The sequence below is a fragment of the Nicotiana sylvestris genome, chromosome 3 (genome assembly GCF_000393655.2).
Source record: "Nicotiana sylvestris chromosome 3, ASM39365v2, whole genome shotgun sequence".
Lineage (NCBI taxonomy): Eukaryota > Viridiplantae > Streptophyta > Magnoliopsida > Solanales > Solanaceae > Nicotiana > Nicotiana sylvestris.
In genome coordinates, this window is record NC_091059.1 from 167,822,211 (window position 1) to 167,849,760 (window position 27,550).

Below are 27,550 nucleotides of genomic sequence, written 5' to 3' on the forward strand. Positions count from 1 at the left end.
ATGAGTACACCACAGCGGTACTCAGTAAGTGTCAAGCCTAACCTCGGTCGGGTAGTGACGAGGAAGGTCAGGGCCCTACTGAGGTTAAATAAAATATAAGGGTTAACAGTGTGAGATAAAACAGTATAAATAAGTGCAACAGTAATAATATAACATAGAATTGAAAGAACAACCACAATTAGGACAGAGACAAACAAACCACGGAAAGAAACGCAGCCCAACACAGAGATAACAACCGGGATACCTTCCAGGATACCGTCTTGTAGTCCCAATTGCAACTGTCCAGAGGATCTCCCGGGATACCGTCCCATAGTCCATCATATATATGTCTGAATGATATCCCGGGATCCCATCCCGTAGTCCAACTATCAATGCGCGGGGGATCTACCGGAAATCTCGATCCATAGTCCCCAAATATAAATACCCAGTACTGAGAGAATCTATCGGGTGCATTCCCGTAGTTCCATATAACTATGCAAGGGATCTATCGAGAATTAACCTGCAGTCCCAAAGTAAATGTGCAGGGGGATCTATTAGGAATCTAACCCGCAGTCCCAAAGTAAACAGACAAGGGGGAGCTACCGGAATCCCACATCCGTAGTCCCAATGTAAATACACAGCAGGAGCAAGAAACTATTCAGAGAAGGGAAATTTCATATTAAGGCAACAAAGAATTCTAGCCTAGCATGTTGCACAAAGTTCAGGTAAACAGATTGAACAATTAAAGCAATTAAATCACTTAGACATGCTTTCCTAAGCTAACAACAGGATTAACAGTGCAAGTAATAAAGGCAGGAAAAGAAACATGCTAATAATACTTTAAGAAAAAAATCGAATTTCCAACAATCTGCACAAGTACGCGCTCGTCACCTCATGCACAAGGTAATTTAGTTACCAAATATACCAATCCTAAGGGGAAGGTCCCCCACACAAGGTTAGACAAGCCACTTACCTTGAACAAGCTCAAATCAACCCGAAACCACGCTTTTGCCACGAGTATCCGACTTCAAATGGCCCAAATCTATTCAATTCAATTGCATATTGTAATTAACACCTCAAGTAATTGATTTCACAACTAAATTCTAAGCTAATACGTGAAATTAGGTAAAATGACCAAAATGCCCCTCCGACCCACATCTCGAAATCGGGTAAAATTGATATTTTCGGAATCCTCACACTCTCACGAGTTTATGCATAACAAGAACACTAAAATCGGAGTTCAATTGACCCCTCAAATTCTCATTTAAAATCTCTTAAATCCCAAGCCCTAATTCTTCAATTGTTGGTCTAGATTCCATGATTTACTAGGTAGATTTCACATTAGAAACGAGTTCTAAGACCAAGAATCCTACCTCCAAGCGGTTCCCCTCGAATCCTTCTTCTATCCCCTTCAAAGAGCTCCAAAAACAATTAGAAATGGTGGAAATAAACCTCCAAGTCGCGGAACCTCTTTTAAAATAATGCCCACCAGTTTCCGCATTTGCAGTCCCGCTTCTGCGGAACAAATGTCGCATCTGTGGTCCCGCTTCTGTGAAAAATATACTGTATCTACGGTCACACTTCTGCAAAAAATATACCGCATCTGCGGTTTCTGAAGAGATGGCCAAAATTCCGCTTCTGCGGCGCCACACCTGCGGAACTCAAACCGCAGGTGCGGTTATGACAGCACCAGCAGCTGAAACTGCAACTTAAACTCCAAAATTTCCTCCGTCAACCATCTGAATTCACCCCGAGGCCCCCGGGACCTCAACCAAAGGCACTAAAAAGTCACAAACCACTACCCAAACTTGTACCAATCCTTAAAACACCTAAAACAACATCGAAACCTCGAATTAACCATGGATTTAAGCCTAAGAACTCCAAAATCCTCAAAAATACGCTTTCGATCAAAAACCTAACCAAACCACCTCTGAATGACCTGAAATTTTGCACACACATCCCGAATGACATAACGGAACTATTGCAACTCTCGAAATTCCATTTTGACCCTCAGATCAGAATCTCACTATCAAACCGAAAACTTCAGAATTCAACCTTTCGGCATTTCAAGCCTAAATTGGCTACGGACCGCCAAAACACAATCCGACCACGCTCCTAAACCCGAAATCACCCAATGGAGCTAACGGAACCATCGAATTTTCATTCCGAGGCCGTCTTCACACTGTTCTGACTATAGTCAACTTTGTAACACTTAAGCTCTCATTTAGGGACTAAGTGTCCCAAAACTCTCCGAAACTTAAAACCGAACATCCCGGCAAACCAAAATAGCAGAAATAAACTCGGGGGAAGCAGTTAATAGGGGATCAGGGCGTTAATTCTTAAGACGACCGGCCGGGTCATCACAGTTGATCATTCTTAAAGGTGAAGCAAAGACTCAAGGGATTACCTCATTATAGGGAAACTACCAATCACTGAAAAATTAACTTTCAGTTGAATACTTTGGCATTGGATACTTTTTATCATCTGCAATTCCATGTTATGGATATGGAACTTGATATTTCAAGTAAACTCAAGCTGTAACTCTATAGAAGTGCGAGCGAAAGAAAACGGAAGCATTAAAATAAAAAATAATACGATATCAAAAAAAGACGATGCACCAGCAATATAATTTTTACTGTCAGAAAGCGAAAAGCTGTTAAAAGTACAATGATAGAAAATCAAAATTGAGTTAAAAAAATCTGTATGAATTTACAGAGAATCTTAACCATTTTGTATGTAATGTAGTTGAAGAAGTCCTCTCTCCAGCGGCATAAGTGGATCATGGTTTTGACGTGCCTGCAGCGAGATGTATTATTTTTTAGTCAAGATGCACAAAGCTTAATTTATAATGACAAAATTTCAAACTGAGATCAAAATATTATTTGTATAAATATTCAAAGATTGTGAACCTATTTTTTATATATATCATAGCTCCAGAAGTTCTAACTCCAACGGCACAAGCAAATCATAGTTTTGACGTGTATATAGAAAGATATGATTTTATTAGTGAGGACATGTAAAGATGTGAAAATCAGAATACCAATATTTCAAAAGTAAATTCAAAAGTATATCTTTATAAATATACAAAGAATGTAGATCTATTTTTTTGTATATGTTTTAGTTCTAGAAGTGTTCTTTTCAACGGCACAAGTGAATCATGGTTTTGAGGCGTCTACAGAGAAATATAACTTTTTTAGTCAAGACACACTGTTTCCAGAAAATTTCATCATTCATGAGTAGAATTTTTGATGCAGTTAAGTTGTTACCTTTTTTAAAAATGTGGTCAGAAAGTAACCACCGGGAAGCTAAAGGGGGGAGTTATAGACTGTAAAGCAATAGATTCAAAAACAAAGGCTTATCTTGCATGTCTGCATAAGGTTTCACTCTCCAACACAGCCCTCTCCTCCTGGATAGGCATCATCCAAAAAGAAACATGAGCAGAACATGAGAAAAGCTCATTCTTACTTCTAATCTTTTTTTTCGCTAGAATAAAAAATATAAATATTTCAACTTTCTGATGTGGTTTACCTGCCTCCTTGAGTTCTCTAGTTGTTGTATCAACAATTATTCCTAGAATGTAGAATATTATAGCTCAGATTTCAAGATTCAACAAAATAGATATATTCTGGAAAAAATTGACTTCATCTTGTGGCACTAATAACTGAATAATCAAAGCAATCGTCACACCTTCATATCCTTTATGGCTAATAGTCCTTCACTTAGTTGATGTTCAAGTAGTCGTAGTTCATTCAAACTCAAACCATTAAGGTCCTTGCCGAAAAATCGCCTGAAATAACAGTCAATCACATATGTAAATTTAAACCATGTTCGAGTACTAAATATCTTTAATTAATGATTTGCATAATTAACAGAGGCATACAGCTGTTTTATGTTGAGCCTTGAGAGTTCGTCTTTAAGACTGTCCACCTCTTTCTGTTCCTGCTTCTGCACGTGAGTCTGCAGTTGCGCCTGTGATTATGGCTGCTAGTTGTCCTTGTTCAAGAAAAAAACAAAATAGAACAAATTCAAAAACCTCTACTAATAGGACCATATCAATAGATAAAGGACAGTTTAAACACGATTAAGTATTCACACTATTACCACACCCAACCCTCCACCATAGTACAAAAAATAGAATTATCTATATATGAGCCAAGTTTCAGTATGGCCATTATAACAAATTGTGATGATCGAAAAGGTTATCACTTGTTTTTAAATTGAATTCTGTATTTTTTAGGCCTTGAAAACCTAATTTAGCATCACCTCGATTTGCGCGTGCAGTCCGGACGCGTAGCCGGAAAGCCTAAATATAAAAATCTATGAAATATGATAAATTTTGACTATAAAATGAGTTAATTTGATTTCAGTCAACGTTTTGGGCAAATGGACCCGGACCCGTGATTTGACGGTCCTGGAGGGTCTGTAGGAAAATATGGGACTTAGGCGTATGCCCAGAATCGAATTCCGAAGTCCCAAACCTGAGAAATAAATTTTTAAAGAAAATTATTTTCTGAAATTGTTTAAAGGATTTGGAAATGAATTTCTATTAGAACATGTTGGTATCGGGCCCGTATTTTGGTTCTGGCACCCGGTACAGGTCTTATATATAATTTAAGATAATTCTGTGAAGTTTGGTAAGAAGCGGAGTCTGTTTGACGTGAATCGGACCTTAAATGCAAAATTTGATGTTTAAAGAAGTTTTGAGAAATTTCATTGATTTTGAAGTTTAATTCGATGTTCGTGATATTATTTTGGTAATTTGATTACACGAATAAGTCCGTATAATGTTTTCGAGTTAGTATGCATGTTTGGTTTCGAGTCCCGAGGGCTCGGGTGAGTTTCAGATAGGTCTCGGGAGGTTTTGAACTTGGAAAAAAGTTGCAGGTTTTCAGTTTTCTAGTGTCTGATGTGTAGTACTATGCGATCGCATAGGTTCATTCGCGATCGCATAGCACAGCGTAGGGGACGGGTCAGTGGCACTATGCGATCGCATAGGTATAGTTGCGACCGCATAGAAGAATAAGAAAGCTGGAGGGGGCTGGGTAGCTTAGCCTGTGTGATCGCATTTGCTCCTTCACGATCGCGGAGCGTGAAGTTCAGTGAACTATGCGATCGCATTTCCTCTCTCACGATCGCATAGGTATAATTTACCCAGTTATTTTTAAAGTCCAAAAACAGAACCCATACGAGATTTTCACCAAAATTTCATAATTTCTTCTTCTCCACACCTCTTGGGGCGATTTTTGAAGAACTTCTTCACCATAACTTCATAGGTATGTAATCCTAAGCTTGTTTTCTTCCATTTTTATCATCGCCCATTAGATTTCTAGGGATAAAACAAGAGATTAAGGGTAGAAAATTAGGGATTTGGGTAGAGTTATGGTTTTTTGATTATTTGGAAATTTGACTTCGTCTTGGGGTCGGATTTCAAAACAAATTAAATATTCAGGCTCGTGGGTGAATGGGTGATCGGGTTTTGGTCCAAACCTCGTGTTTTGACCAAGCGGGCCCGGGATCAATTTTTGACTTTTTGGGAAGAATGATGGGAAAGCTATAATTAAGCATTGGAATTAAATTGTTTAGCATTTATCGATGTTATTAAGTCAATTATGTCTTGATACAATTGATTTGGGCCAAATTCAAAAGGGAAAGCGGTGTTTGAGGCTTGAGTTGACCGTGGAAATTCGAGGTAAGTGTTTGGTCTAACCTTAGCTTGAGGGATTAGGAGTTGTGTTCTATTTGCTATTTGTTTCTTGTTGAGTACGATGTATAGGCATGGTGACGAGTATCTATACGTTGGTGTCGAGCATGACCGTGAGTCTTATATTGTGATTTTCATAACTTCGTTGTATTATTCATGCCTTGGTGAGGATTTCTATTTGTTGTGTGAAGTTGTGGAAATAATTGTGACCTATGAACATTGAGGAGCGTTGACTCCAGTTGTAGGACGAATTGTGAAAGTATAAGGGATAATTGAACCTCTAGAGCATTGGCTCGAGTTGTGAAGTGACAGTGAGAAAGAGAAGAGATCATTATGTTGCCCCCTTGTCGGGCTATTGTTGAGTTGTGGTTTCCTTGCATTTTGTTCTTAATTGATATTTCGGGTGCTTAGGTTGATGATTATTTGTGTTTGGTAAGGATTTTGGTTATTCTCGGGGAACTAGTTTGGTTATAGCTGAGGTAGTTAGATGTTGGAACAAGTTTGGTTATAGCTGAGGTAGTTAGATGTTGTAACAAGTTTGGTTATAGCTGAGATAGCTAGATGTTGTAACAAGTTTGGTTATAGTTGTTTCTCCCTTGCCGGGACGTATTTACTTATGATGTCGAATCCCTTGCCGGGATAGTGTAGACCTTATTGATCCCTTGTCGGGACTCTTGTTATGATTATTGTTGATATTATATGTGGATCAGGTTGCACGCCGCAACAATATTATATGTGGATCGGGTTGCACGCCGCAACAATGATATATGTGGATCGGGTTGCACGCCGCAATAATATTATATGTGGATTGGGTTGCACGCCGCAACAATGATATATGTGGATCGGGTTGCACTCCGCAACAATATTATATGTGTATCGGGTTGCACGCCGCAACAATGATATATGTGGATCGAGTTGCACGTCGCAACAATAATAAATGATATGGATCGGGTTGCACGCCGCAACAGTGTTGTTATATATTGGGATCGTGTTGCGCGCCGCAACAATTATTGATACACGTGTGTTTATTTTGGATATTAGTTTCTTTTGTTTGCTGTGAATTCTAAGCTGCCCTTAGACTGTTACTCTAGATTTACTGTTATTACTGGCATACCCCCGCAACATGCTTCCCCCTCCCATCTTTACTTGCTTATTCCTGCTTTACTTTCCGCTATATATTATATAACTGCACATGTTTATTTGATAGTCTGGTCCTAGCCTCGTCACTACTTCGCTGAGGTTAGGCTTGGCACTTACCAGCACATGGGGTCAGTTGTGCTGATACTACACTCTGAACTCTTTTGTGCAGACCCTAGTGTTGTAGACTTTGGATCGCAGTGAGATTGCTGACTCTTGTACATCAGGCAACCCGAGGTAGCCCTGCAAGTGTCCTAGGACTTGGTGTCTCTTTTCTATCTACTTCCCTGTTTCTTACATGTATTTCCAAAGACATTGTTGTATTAAATTCTTTCAGACCTTTATTTGTAGTATTCTTAAACCGTCTGTAAAACTGTGACACTAGTTCTGGGTAGTCGAGACTCAAATAGTTGTAATAGATATTCTTGTTCAGATGGCTTATTGTTTTCTTCCTCTTATGTTAAATTCTGTTGTTTAAATGTTATTTCTTCGTAATTGTTAAAGAGAATAAAATTGGTAAAAAGGTAGGTGGTTTACTAATTGACTTGCCTAGCTCACATTAGTAGGTGCCATCACGACTCCCGAGGGTGGGAAATCCGAGTCGTGACAAGTCGGTATCAGAGCTCTAGGTTACATGGGTCTCACAGTTCACGGACAAGCTTAGTAGAGTCTGAGGGATCGGTACGGAGAAGTCTGTACTTATCCCCGAGAGGCTACAGAGTTAGGAAAAACTTCACATTTATTCTTTCTTGTCGTGCGGTTTGGTTTCTAAATGATAATTGAACCTCTACTCTTGTCCTTTCGCATATGGCGAGGTCACATACCGCTTCTTCAACCGAACAGCAGCACAGACCGGTGATAGATCAGCTACGTCTTCGGAGGCTTTGTGGAGGTTGGATAAGTTTCACCAAGCTCTTCACTACTACTTTCAGCGGCGCATCTTCTGAGGATCCCTAGGATCATCTTGAACACTGTCATGAGGTTCTCAGGAACATGGGGATAGTTGAGACCAATGAGGTCGATTTTGCTACTTTTCGCTTGTCTGGATCCGCCAAGACTTGGTGGAAAGATTATTGTTTGGCTAGACCAGCCGAATCGTTAGCATTGACTTGGGAGCAGTTCACATAGCTATTTCTAGAGAAGTTTCTCCCCATCACTTAGAGAGAGGCCTATCAGAGGTAGTTTGAGCGTCTCCAGCAGGGTTCTATAATTGTTACCCAGTAGGAGACCAGATTCATCGACTTGGCTCGTCATGCTCTTGTCATACTTCCCACCGAGAGAGAGGGTGAGGAGGTTCATTGAGGGACTCGTCCAGCCCGCTCAGTTAGCTAGAGATGAAGGTAGAGGTATTAGAGGTGGAGGTAGAAATGCTAGAGGTGGAGGTGCAAGTACTATTCTGGTTTATTGTAGAGAAGTTTCGGTTTTATTTTATGTCGTATCTGGTCATGCCTAGTGATTCTTTGAGTGCCCCTATTTATGTGTCTATGCCGTTGGGTGATTCTATTATGGTGGATCGCGTCCATTGTTCATGTATAGTAGTGATTGGAGGTCTGGAGACTCGTGTAGATTTGCTTGTTCTGGACATGGATGATTTTGATGTTATATTGGGGATGGACTGGTTATCACCTTACCACGCTATCTTGGACTGTCATTCCAAGACTGTGACCTTAGCTTTTCCGGGCTTACCTCCTTTAGAGTGGAGAAGGACTCCTGGTCATTCTACCCATAGTGTTATCTCTTATATGAAGGCTCGGAACATGGTCGAGAAGGGGTGTTTGGCCTATTTGGCCTATGTTCGTGATTCTAGTGCTGAGGTTCCTTCCATTGATTTTGTGCCCGTTGTTCGTGAGTTTCCTGAGGTATTCCCTTCAGACCTACCGGGTATGCCCCCCGACAGGGATATTGACTTTTGCATTGATTTGGCTTCGGTCACTCAGCCCATTTCTATCTCGCCGTATCGAATGGCCCCGCCTGAGTTGAAAGAGTTGAAGGAGCAATTTCAAGACTTGCTTGAGAAGGGTTTCATTAGACCAGTGTTTCGCCTTGGGGTGCGCCGGTGTTATTTGTTAAGAAGAAGGATGGGTCGATGAGAATATGTATTGATTATCGTCGGTTGAACAAGGTTACAATCAAGAATAAGTATCCATTGCCGAGGATTGATGATTTGTTTGATCAGCTTTAGGGTGCCAAGGTATTTTTGAAGATTGACTTGAGATCTGGCTACCATCAGTTGAGGGTTAGAGCATACAATGTCCCTAAGACAGCTTTCCGCACTCGGTACGGGCATTATGAGTCCTTGGTGATGTCATTCGGGTTGACAAATGCCCCAGCAGCTTTTATGGATTTGATAAACCGAGTGTTCAGGCCTTATTTGGATTCGTTCGTGATAGTCTTCATTGATGATATTTTGATCTATTCCCATAGCCGGGAAGAGCACGAGCAGTATCTTGGAGTGGTTCTTCAGACTTTGAGGGATAGTCAGTTGTATGCTAAATTTTAGAAGTGTGAGTTCTAGTTGAGTTTTATTGCATTTCTGAGTCATGTTGTATTAGCAGAGGGTATTCAGGTTGATCTGAAGGAGATTGAGGCAGTCAAGAACTGGCCTAGACTAGCATCAGCTACAGAGATTTGGAGTTTCTTAGGGTTGGCAGGCTACTATCGTCGGTTCGTGTAGGGGCTTTCATCTATCGCAACCCCGATGACCAGGTTGACCCAGAAGGGTGCCCATCACAGATGGTCGGACGAGTGTAAGGCGAGCTTTCAGAAGCTCAAGACAGCTTTGACTACGGTACCAGTGTTGGTTTTGCCCACAGGTTCAGGGCCTTATACAGTTTATTGTGATGCATCTTATATCGGGCTTGGTGCAGGGTTGATACAGGATGGCAAGGTCATTGCTTATGCTTCGCGGCAGTTGAAGATTCATGAGAAGAATTACCCGGTTCATAATTTGGAGTTGGCAGCCATTGTCCACGCGTTGAAGATTTGGAGGCACTATTTGTATGGCGTGGCATGTGAGGTATTCACGGATCACAAGAGTCTTCAGTATTTGTCAAGCAAAAGGAGTTAAATTTGGGGTAGAGGAGGTGGTTGGAGTTGTTGAAAGGTTATGATATCACCATTTTATATCATCCGAGAAAGGCTAATATGGTGGCCGATGCTTTGAGTAGGAAGTCAGCTAGTATGAGCAGTCTTGCTTGTATTCCGGACGATGAGAGACCGCTTGCTTTGGATGTTCAGGCTTTGGCCAATCAGTTCATGAGGTTGGATATTTCTGAGCCCAGCCGTGTGTTAGCTTGCACAGTCGCTCGTTCTTCGTTGTTAGATCGTATCCGAGATCGACAGTATGATGATCCTCATTTGTGTGTCCTTAGAGACACGGTGCAGCACGGAGGTGCCAAGCAGATTACCTTGGTTGATGATGGAGTTTTGAGATTGCAGGGTCGAGTTTGCGTGCCTAATGTGGATCAAATCCGAGAGTTGATTTTATAAGGATTTGCGGCAGCATTATTGATGGAGGAGAATGAAGAAGGATATCATTGCATATGTGGCTCGGTGTTTGAATTGTCAGCAGGTTAAGTACAAGCATCAGAGGCCCGGTGGTTCATTTCAGAGGATTGAGCTTCCCGAGTGGAAGTGGGAGCGAATCACTATAGATTTAGTTGTTGGACTCCCGCAGACTCGGAGGAAGTTCGATGTAGTATGGGTCATTGTTGATAGGCTGACCAAGTCAGCGCATTTCATTCCTGTGGCAGTCTCTGATTCTTCTGAGAGGTTAGCTGAGATCTATATTCGGGAGATTGTTCGCCTTTATGGTGTGCCCGTGTCTATCATTTCGGACCGAGGTACGCAGTTTACCTCACGTTTCTGGAGAGCAGTTCAGTGAGAGTTGGGCACACGGGTTAAGTTGAGCACAACGTTTCATCCCCAGAAGGACAGGCAGTCTGAGCGGACTATTCAAATTTTAGAGGATATGCTTCGAGCTTGTGTTATTGACTTTGGAGGCTCGTGGGATCAGTTTTTGCCTTTAGCAGAGTTTGCCTACAACAACAACTACCAGTCGAGTATCCAGATGGCTCCTTATGAGGCTTTATATGGTAGGCGGTGTCGATCTTTGGTTGGATGGTTTGAGCCGGGAGAGGCTCGGTTGTTGGGTACGGATCTGGTTTAGGATGCATTGGACAAGGTCAGGATCATTTAGGATAGGCTTCGTACAGCTCAGTCCAGGCAAAAGAGTTATGTCGACCGCAAGGTTCGAGATTTGGCTTTCATGGTCAGTGAGTGGGTATTGCTTCGAGTGTCGCCTATGAAGGGCGTGATGAGATTTGGGAAGAGGGGCAAGCTTAGACCTAGGTTCATTGGTCCGTTTGAGATTCTTGATCGAGTGGGAGAGGTGGCTTATAGACTTGCATTGTCGCCGAGCTTATCAATAATACCCGCTTGCCCCTCAGGTACTTATCACTGAGACTTGCACGCAAATCGACTCAGGTACTTCCTTCGAGTTAGTATGCATGTTTGGTTTGGATCCCCGCGGGCTCGGGTGAGTTTCAGATAGGTCTCGGGAGGTTTTGAACTTGGAAAAAAGTGGCAGGTTTTCAGTTTTCTGGTGTCTGATGTGTAGTACTATGCGATCGCATAGGTTCATTCGCGATCGCATAGCACAACGTAGGGGAAGGGTCTGTGGCACTATGTGATCGCATAGGTATAGTTGCGACCGCATAGAAGAATAGGAAAGCAGGAGAGAGCTGGGTAGCTTAGACTGTGCGATCGCATTTGCTCCTTCCCGATCGTGGAGCGTGAAGTTCAGTGAACTATGCAATCATATTCCTCTCTCGTGATCGCATAGGTATAATTTGCCCAGTTATTTTTAAAGTCCAAAAACAGAACCCATACGGGATTTTCACCAAAATTTCATAATTTCTTCTTCTCCACACCTCTTAGGGCGATTTTTGAAGAACTTCTTCACCATAACTTCATAGGTATGTAATCCTAAGCTTGTTTTCTTCCATTTTTATCATCGCCCATTAGATTTCTAAGCTTAAAACATGAGATTAAGGGTAGAAAATTAGGGATTTGGGTAGAGTTAGGTCTTTTTGATTATTTGGGAATTTGATCTCGTTTTGGGGTTGGATTTCAAAACAGATTATATATTCGGGCTCGCGGGTGAATGGGTGATCGGGTTTTGGTCCGAACCTCATGTTTTGACCAAGCGGGCCCGGAGTCGATTTTCGACTTTTTAGGAAGAATGATGGGAAAGCTATAATTAAGCATTGGAATTGAATTGTTTAGCATTTATTGATGTTATTAAGTCAATTATGTCTAGATACAATTGATTTGGAGCCAAATTCAAAAGGGAAAGCGGTGTTTGAGGCTTGAGTTGACCGTGGAAGTTCGAGGTAAGTGTTTGGTCTAACCTTAGCTTGAGGGATTAGGAGTTGTGTTCTATTTGCTATTTGTTTCTTGTTGAGTACGATGTATAGGCATGATGATGAGTATCTATACGTTGGTGTCGAGCATGGCCGTGAGTCTTATATTGTGATTTTCATGACTTCGTTGTATTATTCATGCCTTGGTGAGGATTTGTATTTGTTGTGTGAAGTTGTGGAAATAATTGTGACCTATGAACATTGAGGAGCGTTGGCTCTAGTTGTAGGATGAATTGTGAAAGTATAACGGATAATTGAACCTCTAGAGCAATGGCTCGAGTTGTGAAGTGAAAGTGAGAAAGAGAAGAGGTCATTATGTTGCCCCCTTGTCGGGCTATTGTTGAGTTGTAGTTTCCTTGCATTTTGTTCTTAATTGATATTTCAGATGCTTAGGTTGATGATTCTTTGTGTTGGGTAAGGATTTTGGTTATTCTCGGGGAACTAGTTTGGTTATAGCTGAGGTAGTTAGATGTTGGAACAAGTTTGATTATAGCTGAGATAGTTAGATGTTGTAACAAGTTTGGTTATAGCTGAGATAGCTAGATGTTGTAACAAGTTTGGTTATAGCTATTTCTCCCTTGCCGGGACGTATTTACTTATGATGTCGAATCCCTTGTACGGGATAGTGTAGACCTTATTGATCCCTTGTCGGGACTCTTGTTATGATTGTTGTTGATATTATATGTGGACCGGTTTGCACGCCGCAACAATATTATATGTGGATCGGGTTGCATGCCGCAACAATGATATATGTGGATCAGGTTGCACGCCGCAACAATGTTATATGTGGATCGGGTTGCACGCCGCAACAATGATATATGTGGATCGGGTTGCATGCCGCAATAATATTATATGTGGATCGGGTTGCACGCCGCAACAATGATATAGGTGGATCGGGTTGCACGCCGCAACAATATTATATATGGATCGGGTTGCACGCCGCAACAATGATATATGTGGATCGAGTTGCACACCGTAACAATGATAAATGATACGGATCGGGTTGCACGCCGCAACAGTGTTGTTATATATTGGGATCGGGTTGCGCACCGCAACTATTATTGATACAAGTGTGTTTATTTTGGATATTAGTTTCTTTTATTTGTTGTGAATTCTAAGCTACCCTTAGACTGTTACTCTGGATTTACTATTATTACTGGCATAACCCCGCAGCATGTTTCCCCCTCCCATCTTTACTTGCTTATTCATGCTTTACTTTCCGTTGTATATTATATAACTGCACAGGTTTATTTGATAGTCTGGTCCTAGCCTCGTCACTACTTCGTCGAGGTTAGGCTAGGTACTTACCAGCACATGTGATCGTTTGTGCTGATACTACACTCTGCACTCTTTTGTGAAGACCCCAGTATTGTAGACTTCGGACTGTAGTGAGATTGCTGACTCTTGTATATCAGGCGACCCGAGGTAGCCCTGCAAGCGTCCGTAGGCCTTGGCGTCTCCTTTCTATCTACTTCCCTGTTTCTTACATGTATTTCCAAAGACAGTGTTGTATTAAATTCTTTCAGACCTTTATTTGTAGTATTCTTAGACCGTCTGTGAAACTGTGACACCAGTTCTGGGTAGTCGAGACTCAAACAGTTGTAATAGATATTCTTGTTCAGATGGCTTATTATTTTCTTCCGCTTATGTTAAATTTTGTTGTTTAAATGTTATTTCTTCGTAATTGTTAAAGAGAATAAAATTGGTAAAAAGGTAGGTGGTTCACTAATTGGCTTGCCTAGCTCACATTAGTAGGCGCCATCACGACTCCCGAGGGTGGAAAATCTGGGTCGTGACACAAACTTAATAACAAACTTGCCGATAATAGTTTAACCGAGGCGAGCATAGCTGATATCCGACAGAGATTTATTTTGAACACAATAGAAGTTAAACCGTACAAAGATTCAGTATAGATGAAGTATAATAAAATTTACAGTGAGCTCCATATCAATTAAAGAATATTTTATACATAATTTAAATTACTAGCGTTTTTCTTATACAATTGAGAAACACAATTGTGAATACAACTTTAATAAACAGATAGAGAAATAATCATACTACACATAATCGTTTCATATATAAGCAAAATTTCTGTATGTTCGTCCTAAAGAAAGTAATAACAAATTTTTCGATGATAAACTTTCAGAAACAGAAACAGAATACTGGTATTACACATAATCGTTTAATTAGTACAGTTTATTGTGAAAAATTTATCATAAAAGTAGAAAAGAAACCAATTTGGAACTATGTAAAGTTGACTATGTTACCTTTGCATCTTGTAAAATCAACTCAATGGCATATGGTATTTCAGGCTTCAAACAATCTGGGATTCCCACATTCGAACGACTCTAACTTTGAGATTCAATTTCATCAAGTTGCTTGAAATTTGACTGATTTCATGAAGTGTTGTAGCCATATTTGCAAAGTTCTGTTTTTTAGCAGAGAAAAAAAGGAATGTAAAAGAAAAGAAAAGAAGTAGCAGACCGTTTGAGACATTATTATCGTAGAAGACAGTTTCTAAGTTATGGAGTTAGGTTTTGATGCTCACGTTTGGGAAGAGCATCGTGGAGTGTTTTTCTTTTTCCTTTCTTCCTATTTCTATGTAAAATTATTTGTAAATAATTTTTGTAGTCGAATATTTAGGTTTGTAGTCGAATATTTAGGTTTATAATAAAATAAATATAAATTAATGAAAAAATATGGGAGTCCATCTTTTTAATTAACGATCGTGGTGTATTTTTATGTAAAATTCTCTTTAAAAAAATGTCGTGAGTAATTATATTTTTTTAGTTTTCAGGTTAAAAAAGATATGCCCAAAAAACCGGGGCATGGTGTGAATAGATCTTCCCAAACGTGGGATGTGAATAACTGGCCAAATTAATGGCTTAAAATTTTGTAAGTTTTTTTCTATTTTCAATTTTTTTGAATCTCCAAATTTATTGGAGTTTTGTCTTAAAATATGACTTGTGTTAGATATTTCGTCTTGACACTTGGCATAAAATCATGGACTTGCCTCTCCTTTTCTATATTAAATAGATAGATTAGTTAATTTTCACTTTTATTGCCCCTAACAAAAATTCATTTGAGAAGACAATTATTGAAACTTAATAGGTCGTTTCATCATTTGTTTGAATTTTGAAAATACAGGCATACTGTCATTTAATCGGGAGGGTTTGATCAATGGCAATGTAAAACCCCAAAGCTTAAGTCTTAAACACACAAATCAATGGCCCTTTTTCCGTCACCGTCTTCCTTAAACCCTTCGCTTTCTTCTCCCAGCAACCAACATCGTACTACATACTCCCTTCCCAAACCTGCGCAACTCATTACTGGTCCTGTTGTCCCTTCCTATCTTCCATCTCTCTCGACTATATCGTCACCTACAACCCCTATAACCCCAATACTAAAACTAGACAAAGATCGTCAGTCTTCTTCCGACCATCTGTTCCCTTCACTTTCTTTTTCCAATATTCTCTTCTTTAAATCAGCGTATAATGTTCAGGTTATAGCTGGGGAAAACGAGCCCGAAGAGAAGCTCATCGGTCGCTTTCGTAGAGAAGTTCTCAGGGCTGGGGTTATCCAAGAGAGTAAGCGCCGAAGATTCTTTGAATCTACTCAGGAAAAGAAGAAAAGGAAATCTCGTGAAGCTGCTAAACGAAACCGCAAAAGGTTTGCCTCGATTGTTGCATTTTTATTATCGTTGTTCTTTAAATCTTCGTTGGATGTTAATCTTTTATCTATTCAATTTTATGCTGTTCAGAAAGAATGGTATGAAATTTGTTATGTGTTGCAGTAAATAAATAGATAAATATACGTATTCCACCACAAACATTTGATTATCTATATATCCACTCTTCATTTTTCGATGGTTCTGTTCTGTTTGGTCTCTTTGTTGAAGTTCTAAAGTTGCCTGAGTTAGTCAATTTCTTCGTGGTGGAGTCCCATGTATCACAGCAAAAGTATAAAGCACTTTAATGGGAGCTAAATGCATTTTGAGGTTAGAACAGAGAAGTATCAGATAGTGTAGTTGAGCCCCTTAAAATTTGGTCAGGTGAGGCTTTGCCCCTTCAAACTAATTTTGTGGCAATGTTGAGATTATGCTTTTACATGATATCGTAAGGCCCTTAACTGTAGAAAGGTAGGTAGGCTACCACTATTCTCCCTGACATTTTCATAATCCTTTGAGAATTAGAAAAAATAAAATTAACATTTGTTTCTGCCCCAAATCAGTTTATGCACATCCTTTTTTTGACTGCCCCAAAAATAATGTTCATGTCCTGGAAACTGAAAATTTTAAACTTTGGTTGCACTTTTACTATTCTAAAAATAGCTTTCTCTGTAGTCCATTTTAGAAATAAAAAACTAATCAATCAGATTTGCATCAATCACGAACTAGTTGCGATCCGTTATATGAATCATGTGCATCCATTTTACTCTATCAGATCCTTCAGTATTAAGAGAGTTCACTCATCATAGTTAGACTATTCTATACCGACCATGAACTTATAGTAACCCTTCTGCCATTTTTATTATAGCCATCAACATACCACAATCTATCCGACCATTGTTCTTATCCGTGTTTCGGGATCGATTAAACTTTGCGAAACTCACCTATGTTGGGTTCCCATTTTAAAAAATGGAAAGGAAATGGGGAAAATACTTGCCTTGGTCCAAAAGTTTGAGGGATTTGATTGCCTAACCAAGATATTATGGAGGTCTATAACAAAAGTGAAATAAATTTCTTCAAAATATAATGTATCCGGCTTGCATAAGCAGCGTTTCTTCTCTTATTGCTTGTTGTAGAGTAGGTCATTCACATTATGAGCACATGCCTCTGACTTTAGTTCTGCGCAACTAATTTGGTGCTAGAAATTTGTATTTATCAGTTAAAACCATCTCGATTTCAGCATTTTCTTTAGTGAAATCTGCTAATATTAATTCAATGTTTGTTTCCATACCTCTAAAAGATATGGGGCCAATTACCAATATCTCCTACATTTTTCTTCCATTCCTAGTGAATATGTGTTGTTTCTGTCTCATAGCTTCTTTTAATCCTTTGGTGAAAACATATTGGACATGTCTTTCTCTGAAAGCTCATACAGTTCAGTTATGGTCATGCCTAGTTTCTGCTAAATGCAGCATGCTGAAAAGGTACTGACTCCAACTAGCTGAGCCCAAGTGTAAGTAATTGCTGGTATTGTCATACTGTATGACAAATCAACTGGTGGATGCTCGCTTTTCCTGTTCGCTCTCTGTTGCTCTTCTGAAAGTTTTGGTCGGGTGTTAGCAGTTAAAAACCATCATAGGTCCTTCAAATAGAAAATAAGATGCCTTTCCATTGTTGATTTTTTCCAGATAGATAAGGTGAAGCTGGAATCTTTTAAAGAAGAAGCATTTGGTTATTATCTTTTCCAGGGATTTACAATTGAATCCATCAATTTGTTAATATAAATGCATTGAGATGATAACTCTTTGCAATGCCTGACCTCTTCTAGTCCCTAGCCATTTCTCAACAATGGGTGATTTGAATTCTTCAGTTTTTTGGGATGCTTATGGCAAACCAGCATTTACTGATTTCTGAAACTTCTTTGAAATCCTTGAGGTGTCATTTGACTCGGTAATTTCCATCTCTGGAGAGTGTCTTTTGGATCTCTTCTATTGGATTGGCATTGCCATTGACATCAGGAAAGAAATGAGATATGACGAACGGAGTCCTGTGAAAACTCCCGAAATGATGATGCACACTTTAATCTGATGGTGCTTACTTGAGGATATAATTGAATTGCATTTGCAGTTGTTCACTGACTTTGGTGCTGAATTCTATCTGGTCTTATTTGATTCTCTTTTCTTTACTTTGAGCTGTTGGATCACAAGACTCTATGGTTCTCGGGTAAGTTTAGGCTTGTTGTGACTGTGTTGACTCCCTTTACATAACTACTGGTATATTTTGCTCTAGTCCCTGAAATGATGGATAATTTTGCTGAATTTGAGGTCAGCAAAAGATAGATTACCTTTTATCATATTAATCTTGAGATTTAAAAGATGGAGCGTAAATAGACCGATTGGAGTGAGGTGATGAGCAAGATATCAAATGGAATCTCTCGGGAATGGAAACCTACATTTTAATTCATTGTCATATTTGTCAGATCTTGACGACTTGAGTTCTCGTGCTTGTCCTTGCTAAGTTTTGCCTTCAAATTTGATAGCTTAGTTTAAGCATTGTTAACTCTTATCGCATGGACTGGATTAACAATTGCTAATGATGGCTAACCAAGCTTTTCCTCCATATTTACAGAAGGCCTCAACCGAAAGCTCTCCCATGGGATACACAGGAAACTTTGAAGGATGAGGGGTATAAGTCCGATGAAGACAGCTGGGACCTCATTGATGTGGAAGTACCCTATACTTGACCTTAATGAGCACGGTGAAAAGGAGGTGGTTTGGGAACAAAGGTATCATATAGTAACAAATTTGATTGAAGCGCAAAGAGCTTCTACATAGCTCTCACTGGTTTTGCTATAGAACCTGGCTATGTCTGCAGTTTGATATTTTGTAAGCCAATAGGAATATATAGTCACTAGTTTCAGCATTATGGTTGCCCTGACGGCTGATGCTTTTACGAGTTTATATTGGAGATTAATGAAAGGTTGTATATCTTGATATTTGGATTTTAGTGCAGATTTTGCAAAATGTGGTGATTTTCCTGTGGTGATTCAATAGTTAGTATGCAATCAAAGCAAAGAGAATTATGTTCTAAACTGATGCTATTTAATCCAAGCAGTATTACTTTTTGGAGTTGCAATTTTGCAAATAGATACAACCCTATAGCTCTCCCTGCCTTTAATAATCAATAGAGTAAGGCCTTGCAGTGAATTGGACTGGATAACGAGTTGGTTAATATTGTAAGGTTTAAAGATATCTAGCTTCAATTTCCGCCATTCATTTCTTGTTGCATAGTAGCCTAATAGCATGTTTGGCTAAACTTTAAAAATTAGCGGTTTTTTTCAAAAGTGTTTTTCTCAAAAGTACTTTTGGTGAGAAGCAGTTTGTGTTTGGTTAATTAATTTGAATTTTTTTTGCTTCTCCAAAACTGTTTCTGCTTTTACTCAAAAGTACTTTTTTTCTTCTAAAAGTTTGGCCAAATATTTTAACTGCGGAGAAACTTGTAGGTGCTTGAGACTAGAGAAGTGGGTCTGCAGGAAGGGAAAAACACATGTTTTTCATGTGGGTGTTGGACCCCTCTTCAGAAATGAGGGAGAATCAGTCAACTGAAACGAGAACATAATCTCCTATGACCAATTGCAATTTGATTACAAAAATGATCTTACAAAGATCTAATCTGTTTTATATTGCTGATTATTGTGAAAAAGGACCTTATTAAATGAAACAGAAGTAAGAGGATGGGTTAAATGTAATGTTGGGAAGCAAACACTGATAAATTCCTATTTACCACTCAAAACGTAACAAGAGGCTCAGCAGACAAAGGGAGATAGTCTTGTTTTTTTCACTTAAAAATTAAAGTCTTGGCAAGCAAAAATGATGGGACTTTGATAGGCCAATACGGTTGTTTTAATCCTTGGGAAAGCTATCACCCGATATAATAGCCTGTTTGGCGAAACTTTTTTTTGGCCAAAATTTTTTTTTTTTTTTGTCAAAAGTACTATTGACAAAAAATTGAGGTGTTTGGCCAAGCTTTTGGAAGGAAAAAAAGTGTTTTTGAGGAGAAACAAAAACAGTTTTGGAAAAGCAGAAAAAAGTAGTTTCTTTCCAAAATCACTTTTTTGAGAAGCACTTTTGAGAAAAATACACTTAGAAGTAGTTTTTTAAAGCTTGGCCAAACACTAATTGCTGCTCAGAAATACTTTTCAAACTAATTAGCCAAACACAAACTGCTTCTCACCAAAAGTATTCTTGAGAAAAGCACTTTAAAAAAAAATACTTCTCAAAATAAGCTGATTTTTGTAGCTTGGCCAAACGAGCTATAAGGCATAGAGGTTGCGTAATTTAGTTTTGTGAAAACGACTAGTTAATTAAACCAATAAACTCAGTCACTTCTCAAGATTGTGCAACCCTATTAGATAGTACATTGCAGCAATTTGTTACAAACTCAGAGTGTCGTTTAGATTGGGGTCTTTGTGCACCTGAGATCTATTGCTAGGAATTTCATATACACGTTGAGTTTTTTTTTCCCTAGATTCTCAACATATTCTTCCATTTTTTTGTAGCAACCCCTTTGGGAGGGTACTACTTAGGAAACAAATCTAATTTCCTACTTACAAAATATTAAAAGAGATATTAATAAAAATATTCAAAATAATTTTAGTAGCGGAAGTAGGCCCATGCGAAAAGGTTCAAAGTGCAATATTTTTTTTTTAAAATACACCATAATTTTATTTTAAATGAAATACAATGTCCAAAATGTTAACATATGGTGATATAACCCTTCTTGATTAATCAACAGATTAAAGAAACTTCCTAACAGATTTATACAATCTTTCAAAATCACTACAAGTTTGTATTGTACATAAATTTTAAACTATCGGGTAAAAAAAGAAACTAGTTTTCTCCTTTTCTACATATTTACAAGACAAAGTGTAAATTCAGTATATTACAAGACTTGAGTTATTAAAACACCCTAATACAATAAAATAGGCTACAAATTCAAGTTACAAGATTTTGGTCTTTAAAATCCAACAAACCTCCAAATAACATAAGTGTGACATATATATATATATATATATATATATATATATGTATTATATCTTGTATATCATGTACACAAAATACAATAAATTAAATTAAACAAGTATGCAAAACTTTATAAACTCCAAGTCTTTTTCAAGAAAGGAAATAACAACAAATACTAGGTACTATCACAACAAAACAAATCCTAGAATCACAAATCGTGGCTCTGATACCAAAAAGATATGTAGAAAATTCTAGTAGGTGTCTAGTATAAAAACGAGTTTAGAAACTTACCAATAGGAGCAACTTGATCTTCACTAAAAACGAAATTTGTTTGTTAATTTAGTAGAAATCCATGATTTTTTTCATGAAACTTCAGATTTTCAAGTTTCTACGGAGGAGAGAGATAGAGAGAAGGAGGGATAGATAGAAAGAGAGAGATGGATAGCTACTCTTCTTTGTCTTGAAGAGTAGAAATAAAATGGTTACCCAACTACTAAATATTCTTAGATAAATACAAAAGGTTGGAAACCAAAACTTAATTATATATTATATTTAATAATAACTAGTCAAAATAATATTAAATGTTACATATAACAATATCATGAAACTTCATTGTCAATATTAACACAACCTAAAGTAAGAAATTTTCATATATTGACCATTTCACATTTAGGAAGTGCAAAGTAAAATATTTCCTCGTTATAAAAATGTCCAATCAAGAATGCAAATATTATAAAATATTTTTGGGGTGTCTCGAAATTTACCTTGTACTAGTCCCGAAACAAATGTGGATATTGAACTCGCATATCCTCTTCTCGCTCCCAGGTAGCTTCTTCGCCTGAATGATTTCTCCAAAGAACCTTCACTAATGGGATTCTCTTATTTCTAAGCTCTTTTATCTCACGCGCTAAGATTTGGATTGGTTCTTCTTCATATGTCAAATCAGGATTAACCTCAATAGACTCAATAGGAAGAACATGAGATGGATCTGAGCGGTATTTTCGAAGCATAGAAACATGAAAGACGTTGTGGATCTTACCTAATTCAGGTGGCAAAGCTAGCTTATATGCAACCAGACCAATTCTCTCAAGTATTTCATAAGGTCCAATGAATCGAGGGCTAAGTTTACCTTTTTGGCCAAATCTCATAATCTTCTTCCATGGAGAAACCTTTAAAAATACCTTATCGTCCACCTGATGCTCAATTTCACGCCTTTTAAGATCAGCATAGGACTTTTGTCTGTCTGAAGAAATTTTCAAACGATCCTTGATGATTTTTACCTTATCTTCAGTTTGTTGCACAATCTCAGGACCCACAAATTTTCTTTCACCAACCTCATTCCAACAAAGAGGTGTTCTACATTTTCTCCCATATAAAGCTTCATAAGGAGGCATGCCTATACTTGATTGGTAGCTATTATTGTAAGCAAATTCTATTAGGGCTAAGTGTTTGTCCCAACTACCTTTAAACTCAATAATGCAGGCTCGAAGCATATCCTCCAAGATTTGTATTACCCTTTCAGACTGACCGTCCGTTTGTGGATGGAAAACAGTACTAAAATTCAACCTGGAACCCAAAGCTTCTTGCAAGCTAGACCAAAATCTAGATGTAAACCTCGGATCTCTATCAGACACAATAGAAACAGGGATTCCATGCAGCTTCACAATCTCATTAATGTACAATTCTGCTAAATGTTCAAGTGAGTAGTCCATTCTGATTGCCAAGAAGTGAGCACTCTTAGTTATTCTATCTACAATGACCCAAATTGCATCATGATTTCTTTGAGTGCGTGGATGTCCATAAACAAAGTCCAGCGTTATCCTTTCCCATTTCCATTCAGGTATTGACAAAGGTTGCAGGAGACCAGCTGGGACTTGATGTTCAGCCTTTATTTGTTGACATACCAAGCATTTAGAAATGAACTCTGCAATGTCTTTCTTCATACCACTCCACCAATAGTGCTCCTTAATGGTCTGATACATTTTAGTACCTCCAGGATGCATTGCATAAGGTGAACTATGTGCTTCAATCAAGATTGCTTTCTCAATTCATCATCATTAGAAACACACAACCTATTTTTATAAAATAAGGTACCATCTTTCCTTAATGAAAAATTTGATTCTCTTCCATTTTGGACTTCTTCAACCCGTTTCACAAGCTTCTCATCTAACTTTTGTGCTTCTTGGACTTGCTCAAGTAAGACTGGCTTGACTTGCAAATTAGCAATGATAGAACCATTAGAATTAAATGAAAGACAAACATTCATGACTCTTAATTCAAGAAGCAAAGGCAAAGGACTTAGAGTTAAACTTGCAAGGGAATTGCGACTCAACGCATCTGCAACCACATTGGCTTTACCAGGATGATAATCAATCATGCAATCATAATCTTTGATGAGTTCAAGCCATCTACGTTGTCGCAAGTTTAACTCTTTTTGTGTACCCAAGTATTTCAAACTCTTGTGATCAGTAAATATGTGACACTTCTCTCCGTATAAGTAATGCCTCCAAATTTTTAAGGCAAAAACGATGGCAGCAAGTTCAAGATCGTGAGTGGGATAATTCAACTCATGCGATTTCAACTTTCGAGAGGCATAAGCAATTACTTTCCCTTCTTGCATCAAAACACAACCCAAGCCACAATGAGATGCATCACTATATACCACATAATCTTTTCCTTTAGCTGACAAAGAAAGTATTGGAGCTTGTGTCATCAAGGATTTGAGCTTTTCAAAGCTCTCTTGACACTTGTCATCCCATACAAATTTGGCGTCTTTCCCTAAAAGTTTGGTCAAGGGAGAAGCTATAATAGAGAAGCCCTTCACAAACCTTCTGTAGTATCCTGCTAAACCCAAGAAACTTCTTATCTCAGTTGGAGTTTTAGGGAGTTTCCAATCAACAATAGCTTGAATCTTACTAGGATCAACCTTCACACCTTCAGATGATACAATGTGCCCTAAAAAAGCCACTTCATTCAGCCAGAATTCACATTTGGAAAGCTTCGTGTAGAGTTGTCTCTCTTTCAGAATTTGCATGACAATTCGGATATGCTTATCATGATCTTCTCTATTCTTGGAATAGATTAAAATGTCATCAATAAACACCACCACAAATTGATCGAGATAAGGCTTGAATAAACGGTTCATTAGATCCATAAATGCAGTAGGAGCATTTGTCAAACCAAATGGCATTACCAAAAATTCATAATGGCCATACCTGGTCCTAAAAGCAGTTTTAGGAACATCTTGCTCCCTCACATGCAACTGATAATATCCAGAACTCAAGTCAACTTTTGAGAATAAGCTGGCACCCTTCAGTTGGTCAAACAAGTCATCGATTCTAGGCAATGGGTATTTGTTCTTGATTGTTACCTTGTTCAGCTGTCGGTAATCAATACAAAGCCTAAGAGTGCCATCTTTCTTTTTCACAAATAAAACAGGAGTTCCCCAAGGTGAAATACTGGGACGGATAAAACCTTTCTCAAGAAGTTTTTGCAATTGAGCCTTCAACTCTTTTAATTCAGCTGGAGCCATTCTATAGGGAGCGATAGAAATAGGAGTAGTTCCAGGGACAAGATCTATAGGAAATTCAATCTCCCTTTCTGGAGGCAACCCAGGAAGATCATCAGGAAATACATCAGGAAAGTCGCACACAGTTGGTATGTCCTTAAGACTTGGACTCCCCAATCGTGTATCGACTATATGAGCAAGATAGGCATCGCAACCTTGACAAATCATCTTCCTTGCCAAGACCTCAGAAATAATATTAGATGACAATGATCTTTCTCTTTAAACTACCATGTGTGCATATGCATCATGTACATGTCCCTAATGCAGTGTGATCTTATCTTTTATAGAACTTTTAATATGGCCTCTTCTTCGAATAGAGCTGTTGAATCCGTTGATGAAAGTCAGGCCCAGTATAATGCCATGCCTCACCTTTAGGGAGGAAATGAGGAACCCTTGCCTGACCTAAATCATCCTCGTGTTAGTGGAAATGAAATAGGCAGTAATCCAAGAGCAATGAGTCATAATACTCTATTTATGACTCCCCCATTCCAGCAGATGGTTGAATTCTTTCGTCACTTAGCTGGGACAATGTCAGAACCTAGTGAAATGAATTTTGAGAAGATGAGAAAAATGAGCGGAGTTGAATTTGAAGGCACTACAGATCCCACGGTAGCTGAACAATGGCTCGAGCGCATGGAGAGGGTATTTGATCAACTGGAGTGTACTAATGCTGATAAATTTAAGTATGTTATCTCCCTTTTACAAAAAGATACCTATGATTGGTGGGTAGGTGTGCCAAATGCAAAAGCAAAACCTCCGGTGCTGACTTGGGATGACTTTGTGAAATCATTTCGTGCAAAATATGTTCCCCCTGTCTATTGTGATGCTAAAAAGAAAGAGTTTCTGAATTTAAGACAGGGGAGTATGTCTATTGCAGAGTATCAACAAAATTTCTCAGGCTTTCTAGCTATGCTAAAGGTATTATTGATGGTGAAAGAGACAAGTGCAGAAGATTTGAAGAAGGTTTGAATGGTTATATTTGAAAATCAGTGGCAATCTTACAACTTGAGGATTTTTCCAAGTTGATTTCAGCTGCACTTACTTGGGAAAGAATTGACAAGGAAGAAGCTAGTAGGAGAGAAAACAGGTTTAGGAAGGGTAATTCAGATTATGGCGGTCCATCCAAAAAGGGAAAGTTTGATTATTCCAAGATTGAGAGTACACATAAATCATTACATCATAAGCAGAATAAGTCAAATTTTTCTACTGCCAGTACTCCAAGTTATGGCCAAGGCAAAACTCATACACCTACTTGTGTACAGTGCGGGAAGAATCATTATGGTGCATGTAGACGAGCTTCTGGTGCTTGTTTTAATTGTGGAAGCATGGATCATAAAGTGAAGGATTGTCCTAATCCTAATCCTCTTTCTTATACACATACATAAGGATCAGTTCAAAAGCCTATCACTACTCATTCTTAAGCTAATAGTAGTGCTAGACCTCGAAATATGCAAGCAGCGGGCTCGAGTGTAGCTAATCAGGCTGGTGGGTCGAGAGTTGCTGCACGAGTTTATGCTATGAGACAGAAGAATGACCAGGATGGTCCGGACGTGGTTGCTGGTAAATTTCACTTATTTGGCATATCTATTGTTACATTATTTGATCCTGGATCTTCGCACTCTTATGTTTGTTCATCACTTGCATTTCCCAATACTGTTAAATCTGTGAGACTTGACTTTGATGTGCTGGTCACGAGTCCATTAGGTCATCAGGCTGTTGTTAACAGGATTTACCGAGATTGTCCATTCATGATTCAAAATCTGGTCTTCCCTGTCGACTTGTTTGAAATGCCATTCCGAGACTATGATGTTATTGTTGGCATGGATTAACTTGTAGCAACCCCTTTGGGAGGGTACTACTTAGGAAACAAATCTAATTTCCTACTTACAAAATATTAAAAGAGATATTAATAAAAATATTCAGAATAATTTTAGTAGCGGAAGTAGGCCCATGCGAAAAGGTTCAAAGTGCAATATTTTTTTTTTTGAAAATACACTATAATTTTATTTTAAATGAAATACAATGTCCAAAATGTTAACATATGGTGATATAACCTTTCTTGATTAATCAACAGATTAAAGAAACTTCCTAACAGATTTATACAATCATTCAAAATCACTACAAGTTTGTATTGTACATAAATTTCAAACTATCGGGTAAAAAAAAGAAACTAGTTTTCTCCTTTTCTACATATTTACAAGACAAAGTGTAAATTCAGCATATTACAAGACTTGAGTTATTAAAACACCTTAATACAATAAAATAGGCTACAAATTCAAGTTACAAGATTTTGGTCTTTAAAATCCAACAAGCCTCCAAATAACATAAGTGTGACATATATATATATATATATATATATATATATATATATATATATATCCTGTATATCATGTATATCATGTACACAGAATACAATAAATTAAATTAAACAAGTATGCAAAACTTTATAAACTCCAAGTCTTTTTCAAAAAAGAAAATAACAACAAATATTAGGTACTATCACAACAAAACAAATCCTAGTATCACAAACCGTGGCTCTGATACCAAAAAGATATGTAAAAAATTCTAGTAGGTGTCTAGTATAAAAACGAGTTTAGAAACTTACCAAGAGGAGCAACTTGATCTTCACCAAAAACGAAATTTGCTTGTTGATTTAGTAGAAACCCATGGTTTTTTTCATGAAACTTCAGATTTTCAAGTTTCTACGGAGGAGAGAGATAGAGAGAATGAGGGATAGATAGAAAGAGAGAGATGGATAGCTACTCTTCTTTGTCTTGAAGAGTAGAAACAAAATGGTTACCCAACTACTAAATATTCTTAGATAAATACAAAAGGTTGGAAACCAAAACTTAATTATATATTATATTTAATAACAACTAGTCAAAATAATATTAAGTGTTACATATATCAATATCATGAAACTTCATTGCCAATATTAACACAACCTAAAGTAAGAAATTTTTATATATTGACCATTTCACATTTAGGAGGTGCAAAGTAAAATATTTCCTCGTTATAAAAATGTCCAATCAAGAATGCAAATATTATAAAATA

At 38.1% G+C, this 27,550-nt stretch overlaps 2 protein-coding genes across 2 annotated transcripts; both read left to right on the plus strand.

Moving 5' to 3' along the window:
- Positions 1 to 15,384: 15,384 nt before the first annotated feature.
- Positions 15,385 to 19,042, plus strand: LOC104248454 (small ribosomal subunit protein bS21c-like). The gene is made up of 2 exons (XM_009804708.2): positions 15,385 to 15,909; positions 18,536 to 19,042. Exons 1-2 carry the CDS (start codon positions 15,467 to 15,469, stop codon positions 18,648 to 18,650), a joined length of 558 nt encoding a protein of 185 aa, XP_009803010.1. The 5' UTR covers positions 15,385 to 15,466; the 3' UTR covers positions 18,651 to 19,042.
- Positions 19,043 to 25,024: 5,982 nt separating this feature from the next.
- On the plus strand, positions 25,025 to 25,881 carry LOC138888320 (uncharacterized). The gene is made up of 2 exons (XM_070170171.1): positions 25,025 to 25,358; positions 25,487 to 25,881. The coding sequence occupies exons 1-2, from the start codon at positions 25,025 to 25,027 to the stop codon at positions 25,879 to 25,881; spliced, it is 729 nt and encodes a 242-aa protein (XP_070026272.1).
- The last annotated feature ends 1,669 nt before the right edge of the window (positions 25,882 to 27,550 follow it).